Source organism: Aptenodytes forsteri, unplaced genomic scaffold, assembly GCF_000699145.1.
Source record: "Aptenodytes forsteri isolate BGI_AS27 unplaced genomic scaffold, ASM69914v1 Scaffold15, whole genome shotgun sequence".
In the NCBI taxonomy this organism is placed as follows: domain Eukaryota; kingdom Metazoa; phylum Chordata; class Aves; order Sphenisciformes; family Spheniscidae; genus Aptenodytes; species Aptenodytes forsteri.
The window spans coordinates 23,703,869-23,727,276 of NW_008795129.1; the positions used below are offsets into that span (position 1 = coordinate 23,703,869).

Sequence of the window (23,408 nt, forward strand, 5' to 3'; positions counted from 1 at the left end):
GGCCGCCCCGCGCGTCTGGGGCATCGCTGGGATGGACGTGGGGCGCCGGGGGCTGCACCCCGCGGGTGCGGGGCTCCCACGGCATGCAGGAAATCGGCTGTAGGCAGAAAGCGCGTGTGTAAAAGCTGCGAGTGTTTGCGTGCATGTTGCAGTAGCGCTGGCTTTCCAGCACCGGTAACTAACCCTGGTTACAGTGCAGAACCGGGGTGTTTCTAAATCCCTCTGTTCTCTTGACAAAATTCTAGTCTGAGCTTGCTCCCTTATCTCCGCAGCAGGAAACGGTGCACTGCCATTTCAGTGCTTATGCCAAAAGCACCTGATTCCTGCTTATTCTCCTTCCTCATTTTGGGCGGGGGTGGAGAATAAAAGATGACTTAAAGTTACCTCCTGAGTTTTATGATCCCTGGTGTTGTTCGAGGTCCAGCCCAATCTCTGTATGTAAATTTGAGTAAGCTTCTGCAGATGTAAACTCCGCTTCCCCTTAGCTTTGAAGGAACAGAGCAGCAGTGGTGCGGTGCACCGTGCTCAGGCCTCCTCCTCATCCACCCCGTGCCTGTGTAGCTGGGACTGCTTTTTTTTGTAATCTGTGTTTGCCTTATATAAGTTGTGCGTTACTTACGGAAGCTTTCAGTAAAATATTATTTTTGGACAACCTATTCCTATAGTGTTGTGACAGGATGTTGGTAAATCAGAAGATCAGTCTCGGTAAACCTAAGGACAGGTTATACCTACTGCAGCTCAGATATGTCTTTCAACCTAAATTTTTTTTTCAATTCTTCTGTTTAATGCTAAGAAAGTTACAATAAATGATTGTATAGTGGGTTTTTTTCCTATTTTTAGTCTTTTTTTTTTCTCCCTTGAAATTGTAGGAAGGATTTCTGCTAGGAGAGGTGAGACAAGAAGAGACCTTTAGCATTAGTGATTCACAGATCAGCAACACTGAATTTCTACAAGTGATTGGTAAGTAATAGAACTTTGAGAAATTCTGAAAGAAGCACTGTTCAGTTTTTCAATTTTCAGTACGACAGTTCAGTAAGAAGTCACTTGTGAGACCAGCACAAGATGTTCCAGTCTTTCAGAATCGCATTTGCTACAGTATTTGTGTGTTTGTGGTTGAGATGTGAGGAAAGGAAACAGTCCTTTGCTAGATATGGGGTTTTTATGCATCTCCTTTTCTGGAAAAAAGATCATTCATTGGAGACATTTGTCTGCTTTTCATGATGGACAAATTATTTATTTGGCTTTTGGTCCTGCAGGGAGTTTCCTGCTTGATATGGTTGCCTAAATACAAGCATGCGCTCAAAGTAAAATAAATGCATTGCTTGATTTACTAATACTGAAAAGGGGGCAAATATCCAGTAGAAGGTTTGGCTGCACGGATGGCTGGTAGTTGATGACATCATAAACTGTCACAGCACGATTTGCCGAGGAATATCTGTGAAACAATTTACTTTATTGATAAGCACAAGGACTGTACAATGATTTGTTGTTGCTATGAAAAGTGAAAGAAGATCTAAGGTCTTGCTGTTAAGTGTTGTTGGTTGAAGTAGATATTTTTATACATGAGTGAGAAGCTGTTGCATGTTTTTAGCTCTATGGTTTATAAAAAATAGGAAACCTCTGAAAGAAAATGCTTTTTTTGTTTATGTATATATAACCCGATGTTAAAATACATCTAAACCTTCTTTAAAAACCCGAATGTGTGCATAACTGGCTTTGTGGATCTGATTCTAGATAACATAGCAGGGTCTGCATAAAGCTTAGCTAATACACAAACATCTTGTGATTGACTCTCAAATGTTACTCTGATACAGAACTAATGATCTGTGAGAGTGTGTACTATGTTATGTTACATCTCAAGATACTTGCCACCTTAAAGTAGTGATGGTTGTGCATATAAGAATCCAGAAGGTTAAGTAGTTTCCTGTTCCAGTTATTCCTAAGGAAACATGGGTGATAAGTCGTCTGTGTGAAGTGTCAATTAATTACAATTAATTAATTGAGCTAAATTACAAAAAAATAAAGGCATAGGATTTTGTGTGTGTGTATATAATCACTATCAAAGTATTGTATAAAGGAGGGCAGCTGATAGCTATGTCTGTTCAGACAAAACTAGACATGACTATTAAGTGGTAACTGATCTTAGTTACTGTTGACAGTGTAATACAGTAATGTCACCAACTGCAGCCTCAGTGTGGTTTCATAAACCAAGTGTTTGTGGTGTTAAAAATTATTCCCTTTTTAGATAACTCTTTTTGCCACGTTCCTGGTTACGGTTATTTTCTGAAAAGGGAAATTACCTGCCCCAAGGATATTTTTTTTTGTTTACCAAATTTGTACTTCAATATTTATTTATCAACATTAACTCTTGAAGTCCCAGTTCAGCTCATGAACTGAGACTGACAGTTTTGTGGCACTGTTGTCACAGATGAGTTTTAACGTTCTTATGTGTCTGCTGTCTCAAAGCTTAGTGGTGGTGTTTGAGTATATATGTGTGTGTATATAGTACATATACTATATATAGAGATACAATAAGTCAATGTGTAAAACTCTAGAATGGTGGCTGCTTCATGTGTTCTAAGCAGTAGGCTTGTTACTTCCTGTTTTTCAAAAGACAAGGTCTATGTAGCAATGTAATAACATGAGAATCAAGTATGTATTCTCAGTAGTTGTAATCAATATATTTGCTGGAAGGAATTGGTCTAAACTGGAATAATTAAACTTACTGGCTTTGTTTAGCAAATTACTTCCACAGATTCCTGTATGCCAGTGTGAAAATACAGGGTTGATACACTTTTAAACAATTCCAAATAAAGAAAGTCAGAAACTGTAACAGCAGCATCACGAGGAGTTCTTGCCAGTGAAAGTGTACGGTTTCTCAGGCAGTATGCCTGCCATGGATGTTCAGGGACTTGTTTTGATAGTGGCTAAATATGCTGAGATGCTAATGTGTGTAGTCTGTTGTTCTTGGGAATTGTGATCTGGTTCTGACTCTGCTGAGATTGCAATCATGAGCAGCCTGTGACTTTCAGAACAGCAGGCGGTGAGTCACTTTTCAGGAAGGAAGAGTCTAAACAAAGTCATTGCTAAACTCTCCAGCAGGGTTCTAATATAGGAGCTTGAAATATTATTGCTATGTAAGTCCTATTCAGTCTGAGCAAATACAGTTTCAGACAAAAGTTATGTGATCGAGGTGTAATAATATGAATAAATGGTAAGCTGTATTTGGTAAAAAGTTGGAGTAGAGGAGAACTTTAAAGTAGTACTAAATGCTGCAGAAAAGTAAGTCATGCTTGGTGTTAGAGATGATGTGGATTGGATTTTTGCTCTTTTCTTGCTCTTCTCTGAGATTGCTGACATGTTACAACCTTTGCTGCTTAAATAAGCATCTTAACATTTATTACAACCCCTTCAATGAAAAAAAATACTGCTGTGACTTTTTAATACTTCATATAACAGAATGATAAATTGCAGCTAACCGTTTGGGAGTGGCTTTTAACCCCTTTTCTCATCATAGATTCTCTTTGCCTTGCCTGGTTAAATACTCCAATGTATAACATTTCAGTGATTCCCTTCCCCATCCCTTTTTTTAATTCATTGCTGCTGTATTAAATGCTGTATATGAATGCAAGTAAACTGTTGTGGAAAGGTGTATCAAAAAGGAGGAGGAGGTTGTGAGGAGGTTACAACCATAAAATAGTATCAAAAGTCTGTATCTGAGGCTCAGATACATCTATGTGTCTGAGCAAGTGTATGTCTTATTGTTAAAATATTTTCCTCTGTAAAATGGCAGATTAGAAAGAGAAGCTAGTTTTCTGGGTATGGTGCTGTGTCATCAAGTGTTGTTGAGACATTAAGGGCAGTGTGTGGTCTGACACAAATGTTTATTTGCTCTTTAACTGTGATGTGGAAAGTTCATGCAAGATATGCCACTGTAATTTCTCTTCACCTTAAGCAGTTGGACATATGTCTCTTTCTTGTTTGTTTGTTGTTGCAGAAATCCATAACCATGAGCCTTGTTCAAAACTTTTTAGGTAAGCATTTTCTGTTGTCTTCCTGTGTTGGCTGCAGAATATAAAAATAGGTAGCTCACTGAAATATTAGCATTTCAAATGTACCTACCGATGTTTGCATTGTTTGCTCATCTGATGATATTAAAGGAATACGTGTAAATGGCACCAGCCATGACAATGAAAGTATGAGTTTACAGTATTAGTAGCACTTACCTTAATATAAAATATTAGGTTAGAAAGTGTGCTGAGGTAGCTAGTACAGGCTTATTTCTCTGTCTCTTTGAATTTCCACCTCATGTAGTTAGCGGAGGTGGGATAGCAGTCAGATCAAATCATAACGCTCTGATAGTTAGGATGAATGTCAAAACCAATTTAAATTATTGCACTTAGGTTAGCTCTGCTTGGACCTGGTGGGTCACAGGACACCTTGTGTGCCCTAACCTTAGTAACTTGCTGGGTTAACAAGTTGTTTTGTAGTTAGTTGTACTGACTTGCACCAACTAATTATTCTGAAACTTTCCGCTTACTAGTTTTTTTGCCTTCTGATCTCCTGTACTCCAGAATTTAAATTAAATATAGGTCTGATATATTCTATTTAGCAGCTTCCATCTATGTATATGTAGCTTTTCTCTATAGTCTTCACTTGTTATACAGTGATGGCTTCTAAATTGCTGTCTAGAAATTATTTTTAGAAGGAATTCCCAATTAATCTCCTCTTGTCTTTATTTAGAGATTTCTAGCCAATCATGAAAACACGGTATCTTAGATATTATGATTGACATTAGTTACATTAGAGAGAAAAGCTGCAGTCTATCATTTGCTATCTGATAATTACAGAGAGGGTACTCTTAACCCTGTGATTTAAGTGCTAGATACTCTACACATCAAGATAATATCCCAGTGTCTAGTAGCCTCTTTCTGATTCCTAGTGATGCTTTGTGCAGTGCATATCAAAACTGATCACATTTACTGCTTTTCCCCAGTCAAGAAATTGGTTGTTAGTAACTGAGCTGATGGAGTAAGGGGAAGAAGTCTGTATTTCACTGCATGCTTTCTGCACAAGAAAACTGATGAATTTATTTACTTCAGAGCAGAGGGGAAACTCTCATATAGCCAGAGCATGCTGTTGGTTTCTCTGTTCCGTTAGTTGTAGCAGATGCTGATTTTTTGGGGCATTCTACCTTATCCTTTTGACTTAAGTGAAGCCAGTCTGAGGTAGCCTATCACACATCCGCTCTGTATTCTTGTAAGCTGACACTGCTGGTGTTGAGTATGACAGGCTTGGTTCCAGTGCTTTTACCAACACGTGGGAACTGAATAAGAAGCAAGAATTTTAAAAGGATTTCAAATGAAGGTGTTTCGTTACATACTAGTTGCTCATCCCATAAGAAAATTATTCTTATTAAGCATAAAAAGAGAGAGAATTGGATATCCGCTACTTACAAGAATGTATAAATATTGTGAACATTAATTGAAAAGATTATGCAAATATTATGTAGTATCTCAAATTAGTAATTGGCTGTAGTCTTAATATTCACAATAACTTGCATCTTGAAATAAATTTTATTTCCACCCTTATTTACCAGCCAAGTACTGAGCTCAGGATTTTCTGTTGTGTTTTTTTTACCCACACACACAAGAGTTGAGATCATAGACCTCTAAAACAGAGTGTTCTCCTGCACTGCTTTATGTGTTAGTGATATCAGCTCTTGAAAGAGACTAAGGACTTGGCAGGTAAGTCAAGGAGGAATCTATTTTAAAATGTTTTTCCTTTTATCATGAAGTGTGATCTACTTGAATTTATAAACCTGTCTGTGTAAACAGATTTATAAATCCTTAAATCTGTTTGTCCTCAAAATAACAACTCGTCAGGGTTTGGGCCTCAGTTCTGTAAGCAGAGCCATATGGAAAGACCATGATACTTTGGATTCTTGCTAACCTCAGTATAACTGTTTTGGCTTCAAGGGTCCAATCATGTGAGTCTAATTGCAGGACTGGAGCTCAAGAAATTGATTTGTAGTTGCATGTAAAATGGCCCTGCTTTCCTTTCTTCTTTGGCAGGTAGGCCTCTTATTATTGAAGCAGGGTTTTACAGAATGCTGGTCAAAATAAAATTACACAGTGCATTTATGTACGTACCCCTTGTTGTAGGGGCTGGCAGTGAAATACTAGGCATCGAACTAGTGTGTGCAATGAAAGCATTTTAAAACTAATAATTACAGGCACCTTGTATTTCATTACTAGTGGTTTAAAAGGGGTTAGAGTTTTCACACCAGCTAGTCTTATGCATCTAATTTAAATGCTCTGCATCTTCCTCTGTGAGCAACTGCATCTGTCTATTAGCTGTGCAGTCAACCTAGGCTTCTAACTGTGCTCTATGTAGCACCCAAGCTGGATATCTTAAGTAGGTGATGTGAATACTGACCTATGTTGATAAAGGTAAAACTACAGAAGTTGCTTTGTAATGTATAGAATGCCATCTATTTGAAGAACACTCAAAGTATAAATTACTTACTTTATGTATAATGTGCATGTGTGTAAACTGTGTACCTACCTTTCTCTCTTCCTTTTTGGTTCAAGCTTTTATGACTATGCAGGCAAGGTTAATGAGGAGAGTTTGGACAGGATTCTTAAAGACCGAAGAAAAGTAAGTTTTCTATCTTTTTTGTCCTGTTCTAGTCATTAGAGCCTATAATTAGACAGAGCGGTTTTGGAAAACAAACAAACAAAGGCAGTTAACAAGAAGAAATTTTCGTTCCCAAATCTGATGGTTTGTTTTGACCCAGAGATTATCCTGTACAGAAGTTGGTGGATTTGTGGTATTTAGGTTAAATGTGGGGCACTGTCTAAATTCTCTGAAGAAATGCAAAGGATTTAAGTTTAGGTCTCCAAAAATGAAGGGCTAGTATTAACCGACTCAAATTTCTGAGCTAAACATGTAGCATAACGATTGTGTACTCTGCTGCTGAAACCAACAAAAATGTAGCTGATCTGAAAATCTGTTCTAAAGAGTTCATTTAAAAGATTTGTAATGATATAGCCTTGTAATTGCAATTTTTGCACTGTCAGTTTTAAACTGGCAACACTGTTCTATCAGTTATGTCAGATGTTGTCATAGCTTTGTCACGCATATGTTGTTAGTAGCACAACTAGTATTAAGAAGATTAAATTTTAGTAGTTCTTTGGAGAAGAGTTAAACCTTTTTTCAATGTTTCATCTCGTTCTATACTTGTAGTGCGCTATCTTTCTAACTATCAAATGATTTGGAAGTTCTCATGAGCTGATAACATCAAAGAGCAGAGCTGAAGGTGTGGTTCCTTATGTAGTGAAGTGAATCCACCAGTCAGCTTGCTCTGGCAAAAAGACGGATGACTGACTTGCATGGTTCAATTTGTGGCAACTGTGGACCATGTTAGACCTAGCGGGAAAGCATCACAAGTACATGAATTTGGCTCACGAGGTCTGGTTAGTGCCAGAGCTAGTACAAGGTAGGGGTGGTTAAAACAAGACCTTTTTTCCTGTTTGACTCGTTTTTACAAAGCGGCAGCAAACCAATGTGGTTCCAGCTGCTTTTAGTGCTGCTGGTTGCATTTCATTAGTAGCAGAGCTAACTGTCAAGGCATGACCTGTTGGGCTTCTGGGATTTCTGTCCTCTATAGGTGACTCAAGTGTAGCTTTCACTACTCCAAGTAAGAATGCCTACTGTGTGAATTGATCATCATTATGCAAAGTGTGTGATGACAGTTGCTCAATTGCTAATTGAATTTGCAGTCTTTACTTTGTGTTCACCTTACCCACCTGAACTGTGGACTTTAGCTTGCAGACAAGGCTTACACTGAGGAGGGATCTTTAGGGAAGCAAGTCCTAAATCTGTGCAGCTTCTGCAACACTGATGATTGTAATGCTTTTTTTCTTGTCTGTTTCTTCCAGCAAATGCTCTCAGAATAAACTCCTCTGTATATACTAATGTATTTATGCTGAGTACATTGGTGCTTTGCATGTATATTTATACATGCAGACATGTACATCTTTATGCTGGTGATGGTGTGAGTTTCCAGTCTCAGATCCTGAATTCTGTAACCCCATAACTCTACTCTAGAACACTACAGAGCATATTAAGTTCCCCTTCAGGAGACAAGGCAAAAAACATAGTTAAAAGAATGTTTGTCTCTCGCTAGTTTTAAGTTGAATTTTATTTTGTTACGACCTACCTTGCAGGGAGACTCTGGCAAGACTGTGCTCACCATTACTGTGGTGAGAAAGCAGGCAAAACTGGAGAAATTAAAACTTGCAAGTGTCATGTGACTAAAGCACCACAGATCTAATGACTCTAATTGTCATAATGTCAAAAAAGAAAGAAATACTGCTGTCTGGGAACCAAGACAGTCTTGTATTCTCTTTTGTTAGCAAACTAAGCGCATTTTATTACATTCAGACTAAGTAATTGTACGGATTTACTATAAAAACTTAAAACTAATGCTTCCAATTTTTTTTATTTAACACAGGAGTCATATTGTTTAATATGTAGACTCTGCTCTATTCCACTGACTATATACATGCAGTCTTAATGCATCACTACATGATAGTGCCTATTCCTGGGACTCTTCCTAAATCAAATTGTTAATGATGTGTCCTTTTTCTTTAATCTCCTAAATTAAATGTTAGTTTATATGAAGTAAAGGAGTTTAATGCATGTTGTATTCAAAATAATCATTGAATTAGAATGGGTCTTATCTGATGTGCATACGAATCTTTCACAATTCAATACACAATGAGATAATGTTATTGCAGATTAGTCCCGTATGCCTCATGAACAGACATGAATTTGCAAATATGTTTGTGAAGCACTTGAAGTGTCTTACAAATCAATACAAGTGAATAGGCAGTTGAAATATTTAGGCTGAAGAAAACCCACATCTGCTGTGTTTGAAAACAGCTCAAGTCTAATAATTTGAAGATGCTCCAAGGTTTGTTGCTAAAATTAAACAATTGAAGTATATTGGAAGTGGGATCTTGAATGCTACTGAGGACACACAGGTGTTTGTAGCACAATGAAGTTGAGCAATTAATAGTCGTGTTGTAACAGGATGTCACTTATTTCAGGTTATTTAATAAGTGCAAGCCTCTAGTAATTCAGTCTGCTTTTGTTGTAATAAAGCTATTGGGTTATTCACATGATACCACAGTTTTAGCAACTTTATTGTAAGAAGGTAAGTCTGTATCTATCAGTTAATACTTTGTGTTTTTCTGATGTACCTTGATTACAGAACGTTATTGGATGGTACAGATTTAGGAGGAACACTCAGCAGCAAATGTCATATAGAGAGCACATCATTCATAAACAGCTGACACACATTCTTGGAGTGCCTGATCTTGTCTTCCTTCTCTTCAGCTTCATTTCCACTGCAAATAACTCAACACATGCTTTAGAATATGTGCTTTTTAGACCAAACAGAAGGTATGCAATCTCTGTATATGAACCAATCCTCATTTTTTGTTCTGCTTCTTATTGCTATTCTTTATACTCTAAACTATTTTGAAGTTTGTACAATTACACGTAAAGAAGGCTTTGTGTTTGTCAAATGACATCTTGGTGTACAATTGTTAGTGATGACAGTTTTCTTTTTCTGTGCAAGTAATTTATAAATTAAAGTTTTGGGGTGAGCAAAAGTTCTTTTCAGTCTTTAAATCTTCAGACAACAAAAAAAAAATATTTTAAGAGAAATCAGATGTCAGTACCATGTTTCTTATAATAGACCTGAATGTAGCTTCACCCTTCTTGTATCTGTGGTAGTTTGAATGCACAATTAAAAGGTTCTAAGAGGTATGGAGGTAGGTCCATCTCCAGGGAGTTTTTGATAATGCGTTTATTTTGAACACAACTTCTAATATTTAGTGGCTTTTATAATAAACATAATACAGAAGCTTTAAAATTAGATGAGTTGTGATCATCAGAGAGACGGGATAGTATCAAGGCTATTGTAATTAATCTTTTGAATATGAATTAAGAAGTCTTTCTAAACTTTCTCTACAGGTATAATCAAAGGGTGTCACTTACTATTCCTAATCTAGGCAACACTAGTCAACAGGAATACAAAGTTTCTTCAGTGCCAAATACTTCTCAGAATTATGCCAAAGTTATTAAGGAACACGGGTAAGGATTTTTCCTTTGCAATTGAAGTACAGTCATCAAGCTCTACGTTCTGTACCTTCCAAAGAATACTACAAATATGCATTTCAAGCAGGAAAAAACTAGTTCTGGAGGAGAATGGTCAGTTCGTAGTGCACTTTTTTTCCTGCTAAGAATTGAATCTTTTGGAAGAACAAAGGGGACTTGGTGCACTAATCGGAAGAGCAGAGTTGGTATGGCCAGTCGGTGCTGTGGGCCTTCTGGCTGGAAGTTTCTTACTTGATTTCCATCCACCCCGCCAAGGAATTCTGTGTGCAAGCTTGATTTAAAACTTGAACTTCAACTTGGAAGTGTTGAAGTCTTGTAGTAATCAAGTCATTTTAATTAAATGCTGTAAATGCAAAGTAGCTCTTCTGACTGTTAACAATGAAATTATACAAGCTTAAAGATTTCTGCACAAGTTTAATCTCATTGAAATGGGACTCTGTTGTTCCAGAAGGAATTTTGGTATTGAATATGCTGCTGTCCAAATTTTGGTTCTTGAGTATGTTATGTTTTGTAGCAATATAAAATAAAATGCATGTTAGAAATATAGTGATAGACTGCTTAACAGCAATTCAAAGACAGCATGAGCTAGAAACTTGTGTTGTCTTTTCTAACTAATAATTTCTTCCTTTTTTTTTTTAGTACTGATTTTTTTGACAAAGATGGAGTGATGAAGGACATCAGGGCTATATATCAGGTTTATAATGCACTTCAGGAAAAAGTACAGGTAACTTCCTTTACTTAATATTGGTCAGTATGTATGTGGCATCTTTTGTTTGTCCTTTGGTTAAACCAGGAGCGGAGGAGATGGAGATTTTTAGAGCTCATAAACAATTTATCATGAACTGTAGGAAAATAAGTCTGACTTAAATAATGAAATGTCAGTTTCTATTTAATGTGTGCATTTGCAGAGGCTGCTGTAAAAGTGGTTGATACAAATATCATCAATTCTTGCTCTTTTGCAAGTAAGAATGTTTTAATGCTTAGTGATTTCTGGGAGACGTTAGCTATTTTTAAGAGTATGCATTGAAGAAAAGCCTTGCTGAAGGCTGTAGGGATTTGCACAGGTTTAAAGGCTTGCCTGTGTGAGTTTAAAAATGACTCCTGGATCTTGGTATGTAGCGTGCAGCAAAGAGCTCCATCTGTTAGGTAAAACTTGTGAATGTTTTTTGTGTAGAGCATAAGTGGATCCTGCTTCAAATGTGGCAAAGCATCTGAAAGTGCCTTGAGTGTCAAATCTACTAAATGTAAGCTTGTCAATTCACAGCTTGTCCTATGTGAAGAGCAGCGTAGCTGTGCTGCCTCAGGAGCACACACATCTGCTAATTGTGCTGTAGTCACAGCTTATTTCCCAGCTTCGCCCTTACATCTGCCCTGAAGGGATTTGTGTCTCTGCTCCAGCTTAGCTTTGCTGGTTGGCACGTATAGCAAAGAACAAGGCAGTAATCGCTCCAACCATCCCCTGACCCTGCTTGCACAGGAGAACTACTGTTTCTTGGTGGAAGTTGCTATTTCTAACCTGCCTTGTATGGTGGGTAACTCACAACGAGAAGGCAGACAGCTTTCACACCAGCTTCAGGAGGCATGAAAATTTATTTTCAGAGATCTATCCCATTAGCTAATGGTATTATTCTTTAACGCTGTTTTTACAAGAGCGCATACATCCTTTCGCACTCTTGCTGTTGTTCAAATTAGTGTCTGGAAAAATGGAAAATATAACATCATCAGGGAGTTGTCTTCCTACCTGTTAAAACTGTGACTTCGTTGTATTTCGCCATATAAATCATGCTGCTGTACATTGTTTACAGAGCTTAAAAGTAACTTAGGTGTTAGCTAACTTGAGGAACTTTTATCTTTAAAGTGACTGTTTCACAGAGAATGTTACAGGAATGGAAATAAGTTTTCTGGTAAAGCAGCTGAGACGTGTTTGCATTATTCACCAATTATTTGGGAGGGGAGGGTTTAAACTTTATAAACTTCTAAAAATTAGATATAGAACTGAAAGCATAGTTAATCTTTTTCAACTCTGTAGGTAAGATCATGAATAGTAACTTTTTGGAGAAGAAACAGTAAATGGCTAGTGACTTACTGTTTAAGACTCATCAGTGCTTTTAGAGTTGTGTACTCTTCAAAACTGATCATGTTTAATGATAATGACTAATGCTTAATTTCTGAAGAAGTAAACAATATGTAGTATAACATGTTTAGATTAAAAAAAAATCATTATTATCCAGAACTGTTTTTAAACTCAGATCCTTCTATGAAAATTTCACATTCATTTCCTAACCAGTATAGGGAAATTGTGTTGAAAAATCCATGGATCTTGTTTATTTAATAGAGGTATCAGTTAGGAGATCAGCTTGGGACAGTTGTCTCTTGGGTCAACTGTTTCATACCCCAATTCGAATTTGGTCTAGTGCAAAAAGTATGCGCCTTTATGCTACATTTTAAAATCATGCTATTACAGTATCATTGTTCTGCTAACAACAAGTATATTTAAAAAAAAAAAGTGAAGTCTCTTCCACCAAGTAGGAAGAACTAACTTTGGATCTTACTACAAATCTTCCTGTAATGATGAATTATTTGGAAGTGCTTTTCCTATCATGCAGTGGTTGGGAATTGGCAACAGCCAGTAAAGAAAACGATCTTCAGGTTAAATATTATGCTCTGATGTAGTTAACTCCTGCTCTTAGTTTTGTGCTTTTAATGGCTTCTTGTCTGGTAGTAGCTTTATTAATGTTGTCATGAAAGTCTTTCATGTATTTTTTCAAAATCTTAGCATATCTTATGTTTTTCTCCTAGGCAGTATGTATAGATGTAGAAAAAAGTGAACGTGTTGTTGAATCTTTTCAAGCTGATGTAAACAAGTTAAAAAGGCAAATCGCACAAAAGAAAAATGAAAAAGAACAAGAAATAAGTAAGTTGCCTTTTCATTTTTTTGTTTCAGAACAGGATGCTGTAAGGACAAAACGTTTTGTGGAATTATTTTGAGTTGTATTCTTGATAGCTCATAGCAAAAGGAAAAAAAAATCACATTGGGAAGAGTATACGATGGCTTTACATTGAATGATACCTGTACTGTGAAAGTATGTGTACTGCAGATATTTCTGTAGGAGTCATCCAATGTTAGCAAACTTAAAACATAGGAGAGAGACAAAGCTGTAGAGAAAGAACGAGAAAGTCAATTCTGGAAATAACACAGGAAAAGATCAGTTGTAGGAAAGGAAAAGTGGAGCAAAGCCAGGAATGGAAAAAGCAAATCTAAACACTGGAGAGATTCCTTTTGAAATATTACATAGAAACAGGGTACTGTGTTTACAGGCCAGTAGCTATCAATGGATTTGTTTTTTTTTTTAATCTTTATTCCCTTTCCTACTCCTCAGCCCTATCCCCAAATACAAGCCCAGCACCAATTAAGTTAGAGTTCAGCTATATTACTGGATACCAGACAAACTGGGTGAAGGAAAATGAGTGCTTAAGTGATGAACGTTGATGTAGAACATCTGAAGTGTTGTCTAGATAATTTTTTAACTTGTAGCTTTTAGTGGACGTATCAGGTTTTTCTCCACTGATTTGGAGGAGACCATCTACATTTTTGTCCTCCTTTCCCACTTCATAGTTACTGAATCCTAATTTAGTCAACATTTTTTGCATTATTTGCTGACTTAGTGGTGAACATGATTAGCATGGAAATACCACTTTTCAGTGTTGAACTAAATCTTCCCATTCTGAAGTCATTCCTAGCTTCAGGAGTACCTGCTAGAAAGTGGAAGAAACTATTTAAATGCAGAATATTGTTGGAATTTGCCTACCTATTTCAAGTACCATATCATCACTGATATGAATTTCAGTCTGTATTAGTTTTAATTCCATGAAGCTACTGAAATATTGTCCTTCTTGCCGTGTGTTGGGGGGGATTCATTTTGGGGGAAGCTGAATCAGGTAATTCTTTGATTTATTCAAGGCAATGCAAGCATGGCAGTTTTCTCTTTCTAGTGAAGCTCTGAATGCAGAAATTATACTTCTGCTGTGTTTTGGAGACCTATATTACTATTGAGTTGATTCGGTTTGCTTCCGTGGTGCAAATAAGTCCCATTAAAAATCCTTGTTTTTATTAGGGTTGGTTCTGCATTCTGTATTAATAGTATGTCGTGGTTTAACCTTAGCTGGCAACTGAGCACCGCACAGCCGCTCGCTCACTCCCCCCCGCAGTGGGATGGGGGGGAGAATCAGAAAAGTAAAAGTGAGAAAACTCATGGGTTGAGATAAGAACTGTTTAAAAATTGAAACAAAATAATAATAGTAGTAGTAATAATAATAAAAGAATATACAAAGTAAGTAATGCACAATGCAGTTGCGCACCACCCGCTGACCGATGCCCAGCCAGTCCCCTGAGCAGCGGCCCCCCCCGCCAGCTTTCCCCAGTTTCTGTCCTGAGCATGACGCCACATGGTATGGAATGTCCCTTTGGCCAGTTGGGGTCAGCTGTCCTGGCTGTGCCCCCTCCCAGCTTCTTGTGCACCTCCAGCCTTCTCAGTCGGTAGAGCATGGGAAGCTGAGAAGTTCTTGACTCGTGTAAGCACCACTTAACACACTGATGATTTGGTTGTTGCTATCAACATTATTCTCAACCTAAATCCAAAACACAGCACTGTACCAGCTACTAGGAAGAAAACTAACTCTATCCCGGCCGAAACCAGGACATAGTACAAGTTTTCATGGTATGTATTTAGGACTGGTAGGGAAAGCCAGTAATAGGTGTATGTTCATCTTTTTTTGCTGCTCCATAATTTTCTGAATCAGTGAGACCTATTGTGTGAGCATACTTGGCTGGTTGCCACACTGTCTCTCTTTCCTAAAAATTGAATGTGGCTTCAGGAGACGTTGGCTTAGCAGTAGATGGGTTTTGTGAAGAGCCTGAACCTTTCCAAGGAGACATTGCTAATCTAATTTAATTTGTGTGTGTAAGGGAAGACTGAAGGTAGAGAGTAGGAGCAGAGAATAGGCAAATGGGAAGTAATATGTTAAAAAAAAAAAAAAATAATTCATAGGCAAATTACATATTTCAGCAAACGCTGCCTCTTTTTCCATGTTTTGAAATGACAAGCAAATAACCAAATTTTGTAATTCTAGCTGCAAGATGTTTTTTATTAATTGTGTATCTTGTTATCTAAAGCTGTATCTGAGACTAAAAGATGGGTTAACCCTAAACTGTGCAATAGGCCCCTCTGCTGCTATGACTGGGTATTTTTCTTTTCTCCAGGCAGCAAGGTGCTGTTATCACATGAGCATTTTAGAACAAAGTTTGATCTGTCAGCCCAGGTTCTTCCTTCTCTGAACCTCAAAGATAAGGTAAAGATCCAGCATCAGCCACAGACCATTTGAAAGATGGAAGTGGCATGAGTCACTGCTGTTTCCTGCTTGGCTGTAGATGAAACAGCCAGGGAACTGCTACTACTCAAGCTAGCAAGAAGTAGGGATGGGTATTTAGTGTGACTGGAGCTGATCCCAGCCCATATGGCAAAAGATGGGGGAGGAGGAGGAAGAGCAGTCGGTGCTAGCCTCTAGATACTACCAGTGAGATGCAAATGCTGGACTGAAAATTTATGCCAGAGCAGATAAAGTGAGAGGGCTGAAACAATAAAACATGCAGCTTGTATCTGTGCAATATTTTTAGATGTGAGCAGCTAAATACTGAAGCTGGCCTTCTGTTCTCTCACTTCCTCAATATTGGGAGAATTTCCTTGTTTTTAGTGAGTTAAATGTTCCAGTTAATCATTCTCTGAGCTGGAGGAAAAGGGAGCATTTGATTGCAATTCCTGCGGTAGTGTTTTGTGGAAGCTTGTTATTCTTACAAATTTTTGGATAACGGGTTATGACTTTAACACTCTAGCATAAAAGTCAGTTGAGACTTTATTTGCCGGATCACTGACATAATTTTGTATGTGTAGTAGCATGTTCTAGGGTATAGTGAGTGCTGTCTACTTCCCAGATGCCAGGAAATCTCCCACGACAGTACTCATATTGTGGACCAAAAATGGAGTGCTGTTATGTAGCCACTTGAGGGAATATGCTCTTTTTATTACTGAAGAGATATTGAATTGAATTGATTAAAGGAACTCTTCAGCCTTGATTTTTGCTTTTTCCAGATGTATGGGTGTCGTGGTTTAACCTCAGTCAGTTGGCAGCTGAGCACCACGCAGCCGCTCGCTCACTCCCCGCTCCACCCCGGTGGGATGGGGGAGAGAATTGGAAGAGTAGAAGTGAGGAAAAACTCGTGGGTTGAGATAAAAACAGTTTAATAATTCAAATAAAATAGTAACAACAACAATAATAATGTAATAATAATAATAATGTACAAAGCAAGTGATGCACAATGCAATTGCTCACCACCCGTCGACCGATGCCCAGCCAGTCCCTGAGCAGCGGCCCCCCCGGCCAGCTTTCCCCAGTTTATGTACTGAGCATGACGTCACATGGTATGGAATGTCCCTTTGGCCAGTTGGGGTCAACTGTCCTGGCTGTGCCCCCTCCCAGCCTCTTGGGCACCTCCAGCCTTCTCAGTCGGTAGAGCATGGGAAGCTGAGAAGTTCTTGACTAGTGTAAGCACCACTTAGCTATGGAATGTCCCTTTGGCCAGTTGGGGTCAACTGTCCTGGCTGTGCCCCCTCCCAGCTTCTTGTGCACCTCCAGCCTTCTCAGTCGGTAGAGCATGGGAAGCTGAGAAGTTCTTGACTAGTGTAAGCACCACTTAGCTATGGAATGTCCCTTTGGCCAGTTGGGGTCAACTGTCCTGGCTGTGCCCCCTCCCAGCCTCTTGGGCACCTCCAGCCTTCTCAGTCGGTAGAGCATGGGAAGCTGAGAAGTTCTTGACTAGTGTAAGCACCACTTAGCTATGGAATGTCCCTTTGGCCAGTTGGGGTCAACTGTCCTGGCTGTGCCCCCTCCCAGCTTCTTGTGCACCTCCAGCCTTCTCAGTCGGTAGAGCATGGGAAGCTGAGAAGTTCTTGACTAGTGTAAGCACCACTTAGCTATGGAATGTCCCTTTGGCCAGTTGGGGTCAACTGTCCTGGCTGTGCCCCCTCCCAGATTCTTGTGCACCTCCAGCCTTCTCAGTCGGTAGAGCATGGGAAGCTGAGAAGTTCTTGACTAGTGTAAGCACCACTTAGCTATGGAATGTCCCTTTGGCCAGTTGGGGTCAACTGTCCTGGCTGTGCCCCCTCCCAGATTCTTGTGCACCTCCAGCCTTCTCAGTCGGTAGAGCATGGGAAGCTGAGAAGTTCTTGACTAGTGTAAGCACCACTTAGCTATGGAATGTCCCTTTGGCCAGTTGGGGTCAACTGTCCTGGCTGTGCCCCCTCCCAGATTCTTGTGCACCTCCAGCCTTCTCAGTCGGTAGAGCATGGGAAGCTGAGAAGTTCTTGACTAGTGTAAGCACCACTTAGCTATGGAATGTCCCTTTGGCCAGTTGGGGTCAACTGTCCTGGCTGTGCCCCCTCCCAGCCTCTTGGGCACCTCCAGCCTTCTCAGTCGGTAGAGCATGGGAAGCTGAGAAGTTCTTGACTAGTGTAAGCACCACTTAGCTATGGAATGTCCCTTTGGCCAGTTGGGGTCAACTGTCCTGGCTGTGCCCCCTCCCAGATTCTTGTGCACCTCCAGCCTTCTCAGTCGGTAGAGCATGGGAAGCTGAGAAGTTCTTGACTAGTGTAAGCACCACTTAGCAACAACTAAAACATCGGTGTGTTATCAACATTATTCTCATCCTAAATCCAAAACACAGCACTGTACCAGCTACTAGGAAGAAAATTAACTCTATCCCTGATGAAACCAGGACAATCGTGTTACAGTAAGTAGAGCTGGTACCATTTTGTCTGTCACCTAGCTGCAAGGCAGCTTTCATATACTGGTGTCAGTTCTGACAGATGTTTGGAGGTTAATAACCAATTAGAAACGAGTCGAAAACTTAAGTCTATCCCAGTGCTTTACAAACCTTCCTGCAAGGAAGTTTTTCCTCATGCCTAATGTATCATACTGTAATTTAAGCTGCTGCCTTCTTTACCTTTCCACAGCAGCCTCTTATGTACATTTGAAGACTTGAACTGTTTCCTCAGTCTTCTCTAATTATTCCAGTTATTTCAGTCTTTCCTCGTAGGTCATGATATCTAGACCTCTAATAAGTCCTTTTCTTTTTTAGAGTTTCTCCATTTTTTCCCTATTTCTAATTCAAAATTAGATGTAGTATTCCAGTTGTAGTCTTAACCATTACAGTACATACTGAAATAATACTTACCTGTTTCTCAACAGCTGAACACACTTAATGCATGTTGATATTCATAGTTTACATAAATCAACAGCAAACCCGTTTTTCTTTTCTGCAGAAGGGTGCAACTGTTCCTCATTTTGCAATTTGTGCAGTTCATTATTTCTGTGCATGTCTTCCTTAAATTATTTTCCAAATCATCTCATTTAAGATCACTTTGAAATTCCTATTCTGATATCCTGTTATACTTGCAGCTATTACTAGCGTAGTACCATCTGTAATTTTAATAAGCGTGTGCTGATTAAATTCCATCATTAAGGTTGTTAATGTGAGTATAGTTCTGGTGCAGAGCTGTAGGAGCTTCATCTTGATGCGTCTTTCCAATGGGACTGTTAACCATTGTAATTGTTCTTCAACCAGGTTTTCAGCTGTTTTTTTAATCCTCATAGTGCTTATGTTACTGTCTATTCATTATGAAACATGGAGATGCTGTGAAATCCTTAAAGGCGAGACATATCTGTGGCTTTTGGTCTTGCTTTGATTGTTAAAGCCACATGGATTGGAAAGAGACCTTGTCCTTAGTGGACAAATTTATAGCAACTGTCTAACTGTACAATTACTTAAATAAAAGTCAAAATATGGAAGTCGTGGCTTTACCCATTATGTATGGCTTTTCATAGGGAACAGATTTCAGTGATTGTGTCTGACTCTTGCAGGTACAATGAGCAACATACTTTACCAGTGTTAGACTAGTGTGAGAGCCCTGATTGTGGATCACTGTGCTAGGGATATAGAAACACAGATTCAAAAGATGGTTTTTGCTCAGCTAGCTGGTTAGCAATCTAAGTATGAGATACCACGTGAGTACAGATGTTCTGGCTAGCAGAAGGTGAGCATGATACACGGTGGTCTCAGCAGCCCACTAGGCTAATCACAGGCATTGGGAGGGAAGGTTATTAAAATAATAATGTGAGGGAAGAAGACAAGGTAACTTCTTTGCTGGTGTTCATGAGATTGTCCCCTAACACAAGGGGCATTGTAAGAGAAAGTACAGAAGTGTGATTTTTAAGATGTAATATCAACAGTAGAAGCTGATTATGGTGTGATCAAAAGTGAGTCAAGCTTTCAGTACCGAGTAAGACATAGGTGGAGAGGAGCAGGCACGATGACCCCTCGCATAGCTACTTTTTGATGTGAGAAGGAACAGAGAAATACAGAGAAATGATGAGGTGGAAAGAGCAACACGTTATGGAAACTTTCTGTAGCTGTTTTTTTTAGGGGACTTAAACTGGAGGAAATGAACTGTACAGGATGACTGTGCACATAAAAATTGCACACTTGCACTTAGTTTATTTGCTTTCTGACACATTTTGGTTTTGAAATGGGATCACTAGGATAATCAAGTTGTGCTAATACTGATGAGTTTCATGGATGCACTGCTAAATTTAGGGAAGACTCTTTGTCAAGCTCAAAGAGTAGGATGTAGTAATAAGCAAGATTTGACATGATGGTTAGGGATAGTGTCTTATATAGTCATCAATACAAAAATCAGAATTGCCAAAGGCGAGTGGTGGAGACTGAGAGGAAAAGATCCAGTACTGGAGTTTGAAAGCAGTGCCAGGGATGAGCATTTAATAATAACAACCAGAAAGAAAGAAGAGAGAACCAGCTAAGGGCTGGGTGGGTGTGGTATGTTACAACTAGGGTATGTAAAGCATATTGCAAAGTAAGCATTAAGTACACCAATGTTCTTTGCTTTTGTAGGAATGCAGCAAGCAATTCTAAGCAGGCAAATGCCAACAGATAACTTGGAACCTATGTTTGTTCCACGAATGTCCTACACTGGATTTGCTGTGGAAGGCTGCACACTTGAAGATTCGGATGTCTCTGATCCTCCCCCTCCATATTCTGATTTCAATGCAACCAATCAAGAAAGTACTGTCAGTCATGGTCTCCTAGAAAGCAATGTTTTTATGCCTCGACCTCAAGCAGTAGGTTCTTCCAGTTATGTTTCCACAAATGCAGGATTGAAATATTCTGGTAATGGAGCATCCATGCCATCTTCCCAAAGAGCGGTTGGTGACAATGTTGATGAATCAGAAGACAGTGATTATGAAAACTTGCTTGAACCTACGGAGTCATCTGACAGTGAATACTCACAGACAAGGGATTCACGACCTTCAGCACATCCTGATGGTGATTCCAGGAACACTCAAACTTCTCAGATTTGATAGGGGGGGAAAAAAAAAATCCACATGACACTGTTTTTTCATAATTGTTACAGAGAGATTTTGGGGATTTAACCTGGAGGAAATGAACTACACAGGATTACTGTGCACACAAAATGTAGAAGACTTGCACTAGATGGTTTATTCACCTTGTGATACATTTTGCAAGTTTTATAATGGAATCATTAGGATAATCAAGTTGTACTAATACTGATGAGGTTCGTGGATGTACTGGTAAATTTAGGCAAAATGAAATTTATAGAGATCTTGTAGCTTTTGTTGCCGTATTTTCTTTAAGACAATAAATTGGGATGTAGTAACTAAGCACAGTTAGTCTACAAATAATGTTCTCAAATCAAAACTTACCTCTTGCACTATCATGCCTTGAATTTTAATTTTTGAAAGGGAATAAATATATCAGCCGCCTTCAAAATAGCTTTCTATGGTAAGCCAAATTGGCCTTTGCAAGCAAAGAAATTTTGATAATTCTGAGAAGCCTGATTGGAACAGATGTGGTCTACCTTCTATCGGCATGCTCTTTTAACAGAGAAGGGGTTTGTTTCAACATTTTTTACTAGCAGAATGTGTGTATCACTTAAAATGATGGTTGCCTTTTTTTTCTGTAAAGGGTGTGGGGGGGTGGGATGACTGGTAAATCATCCAAATGAATGTCATAAATATAATTATTCTGGTTTCACTGGGTTTACAATGACTTTATGCCACACTAGCCTCATTTAATGTCTCATTTGTTATTTTAGCATAAATACAAAGTGCACATACAGGAGTAAATGACTGACAGAAGTAGCAAATTCCATCATGATTGGACTTTGGAGTCTGCAAATTACAAACATCAGAGACTGCTTCTTGCATTTTTATTTGCATCTGAATATTGGATTTACGCTTCTAGATGAGTTATTTTATGTAATAAATAGGGGATAGGGTAGGAGAAGATTGTTTGGAGAGTCCCCTGGGCTTATTACCTCTTTTAATCTGGGTGAAATGTGTAAATGATTATTTTAATTTGAATTACAGCTCTTGTCAGAAAATTGCCGTTTGGGATAAATGAAGTGTGGTATATTTAGAGAATTTCATGTTTGGATGCACTTATTTTTATTTAAATACTGCTTGTATGCTAATGTTGCCCAAAATATGTGAAATTGTGCCACTAAGAAGTATGTATTATTGGACTTTATCCCTAATCTGTAAAAGAGAAAATACACATTTTTAAGATAACCTCATCTTAAGCATTCATGACTTTGAGGTTTGAATAACCACTTACTTGGTTTACACCCAGAAGAACAAAGCAGTCGCTTAAAAGTTTAAATATGTTGGATTTACAAAAGACTAAAATTTCAGTATGTATTGTATATGTAGGCGAAAGTCTGTTCATTAGCCTCTCCTTACCTGTACTAAATTAAGCAAAATGACTTTGGAAAAAAATGAGATGTTAAAATTGCCACTCTTCTATCGAGTTTTTCCACCTTTAAACATCTAGTGGTCTGTTTTAACTATCTTACATTATTCTCATTATCCTTAACTTGATGCGTTTTGTCTTCGAGTGTTGCAATCCATTTAACAGAGAACTTGCTCTGGTGTTATCGCTGGCTATCTGCAAGCACCTGTGGTTCAGGTGGTATAGATGTGTGTGTGTCGAAATCAGAATTGACAAGATGGCAACTACCGTTTTTATTTTTATTCTGCACAGAAACCTGCAAAATGTACATCTCTGACAAAGCAGTTAAATGTGACAATAAAATCTTATTTAATCCTGTAACTTATATTTTAATATTTGTCAGGTTCCATGTCAGTGAAATAACTCACCAGAATACAGAAATGCAGCTCAAAATTGATGATTTGTTAAAGCTAGTCTGTTTGTAGGACTAAGAGGGGGATTTGATGGCAGGGGGAGGAGGTAGCACTATACCTTGCATATTGCATAGCTGCCACACATTCTTACGATTATGTTGATACAAAAATCCTTGAGTTCTGGAATATTTTAATAATAAAAAGTGTCTTAAGTTCTGGTTGTTTTTACATATAACATGATTGGAGGTGGAACGAGTATGTAATCGTGTCCTCTAGGCAGTGCGTATCTGCTAGTACTTTCACTTACTGTAACTGCTTACTCATAAGAGCAAAGGGTGTGTCTTTATTAATTTCTTTTAATTCAGATAATATTCTGGTAAAAATACATATGAATGGACTTTGCAGTTTTCATTACAGTCCTGTTAAAAATAATGGTGTTGGGTTGTGATCCGTCTGAAGGCAATAGGGAGCAGCTTTAATCATAAAGAAAACCAGAGCTTCATACCCATGAAGTGCCAGGTTTCCACGCCTGACTCATGAAGAGTTTCTTTTGGTGATTCTCAGGAGCACAAAACAGCAGCAAGACCTGTAGCGACGTCCACTCATTAACAGGTAGGCAGCATTGAAGAGGAGCTACTAAAAACTGGCGTCTGTGCCTTTTAGTTCAAAATCCTGTAGTTTCTCTGGTACAATGAAATACTCTGTTTTACTGTTGTGAGAAACCCAGAATTACCATTTCCTTTATTTCCAAATTTACTTTGACACCCCACGCCCACCCCCAATTGTTTATAGCTAGAACCACCATATGGAAAGTCTCAGTAAGTTTAGAACTATCACATATGCTTACAAAAGAAAGCATCACCAAATATTTCTGAAATTAGCTAGGATTTACACTATGGGAGTCTCCAAATCCTCTATTTGCTTAC

The 23,408-nt window shown here is 38.6% G+C and overlaps 1 protein-coding gene across 1 annotated transcript in view; it reads left to right on the top strand.

The window, feature by feature from the left end:
- FAM175B (family with sequence similarity 175 member B) overlaps positions 1-22,698 on the top strand; it is a 23,737-nt gene extending 1,039 nt beyond the window's left edge. Inside the window, exons 2-9 of the mRNA XM_009278118.2 lie at positions 870-960; positions 3,998-4,034; positions 6,594-6,660; positions 9,281-9,471; positions 10,048-10,167; positions 10,831-10,915; positions 12,991-13,105; positions 20,213-22,698. Coding sequence (XP_009276393.1) covers positions 870-960; positions 3,998-4,034; positions 6,594-6,660; positions 9,281-9,471; positions 10,048-10,167; positions 10,831-10,915; positions 12,991-13,105; positions 20,213-20,679 — 1,173 coding nt within the window. The 3' untranslated portion in view covers positions 20,680-22,698. The remainder of the gene's footprint in view (positions 1-869; positions 961-3,997; positions 4,035-6,593; positions 6,661-9,280; positions 9,472-10,047; positions 10,168-10,830; positions 10,916-12,990; positions 13,106-20,212) is intronic.
- Positions 22,699-23,408: the final 710 nt, after the last annotated feature.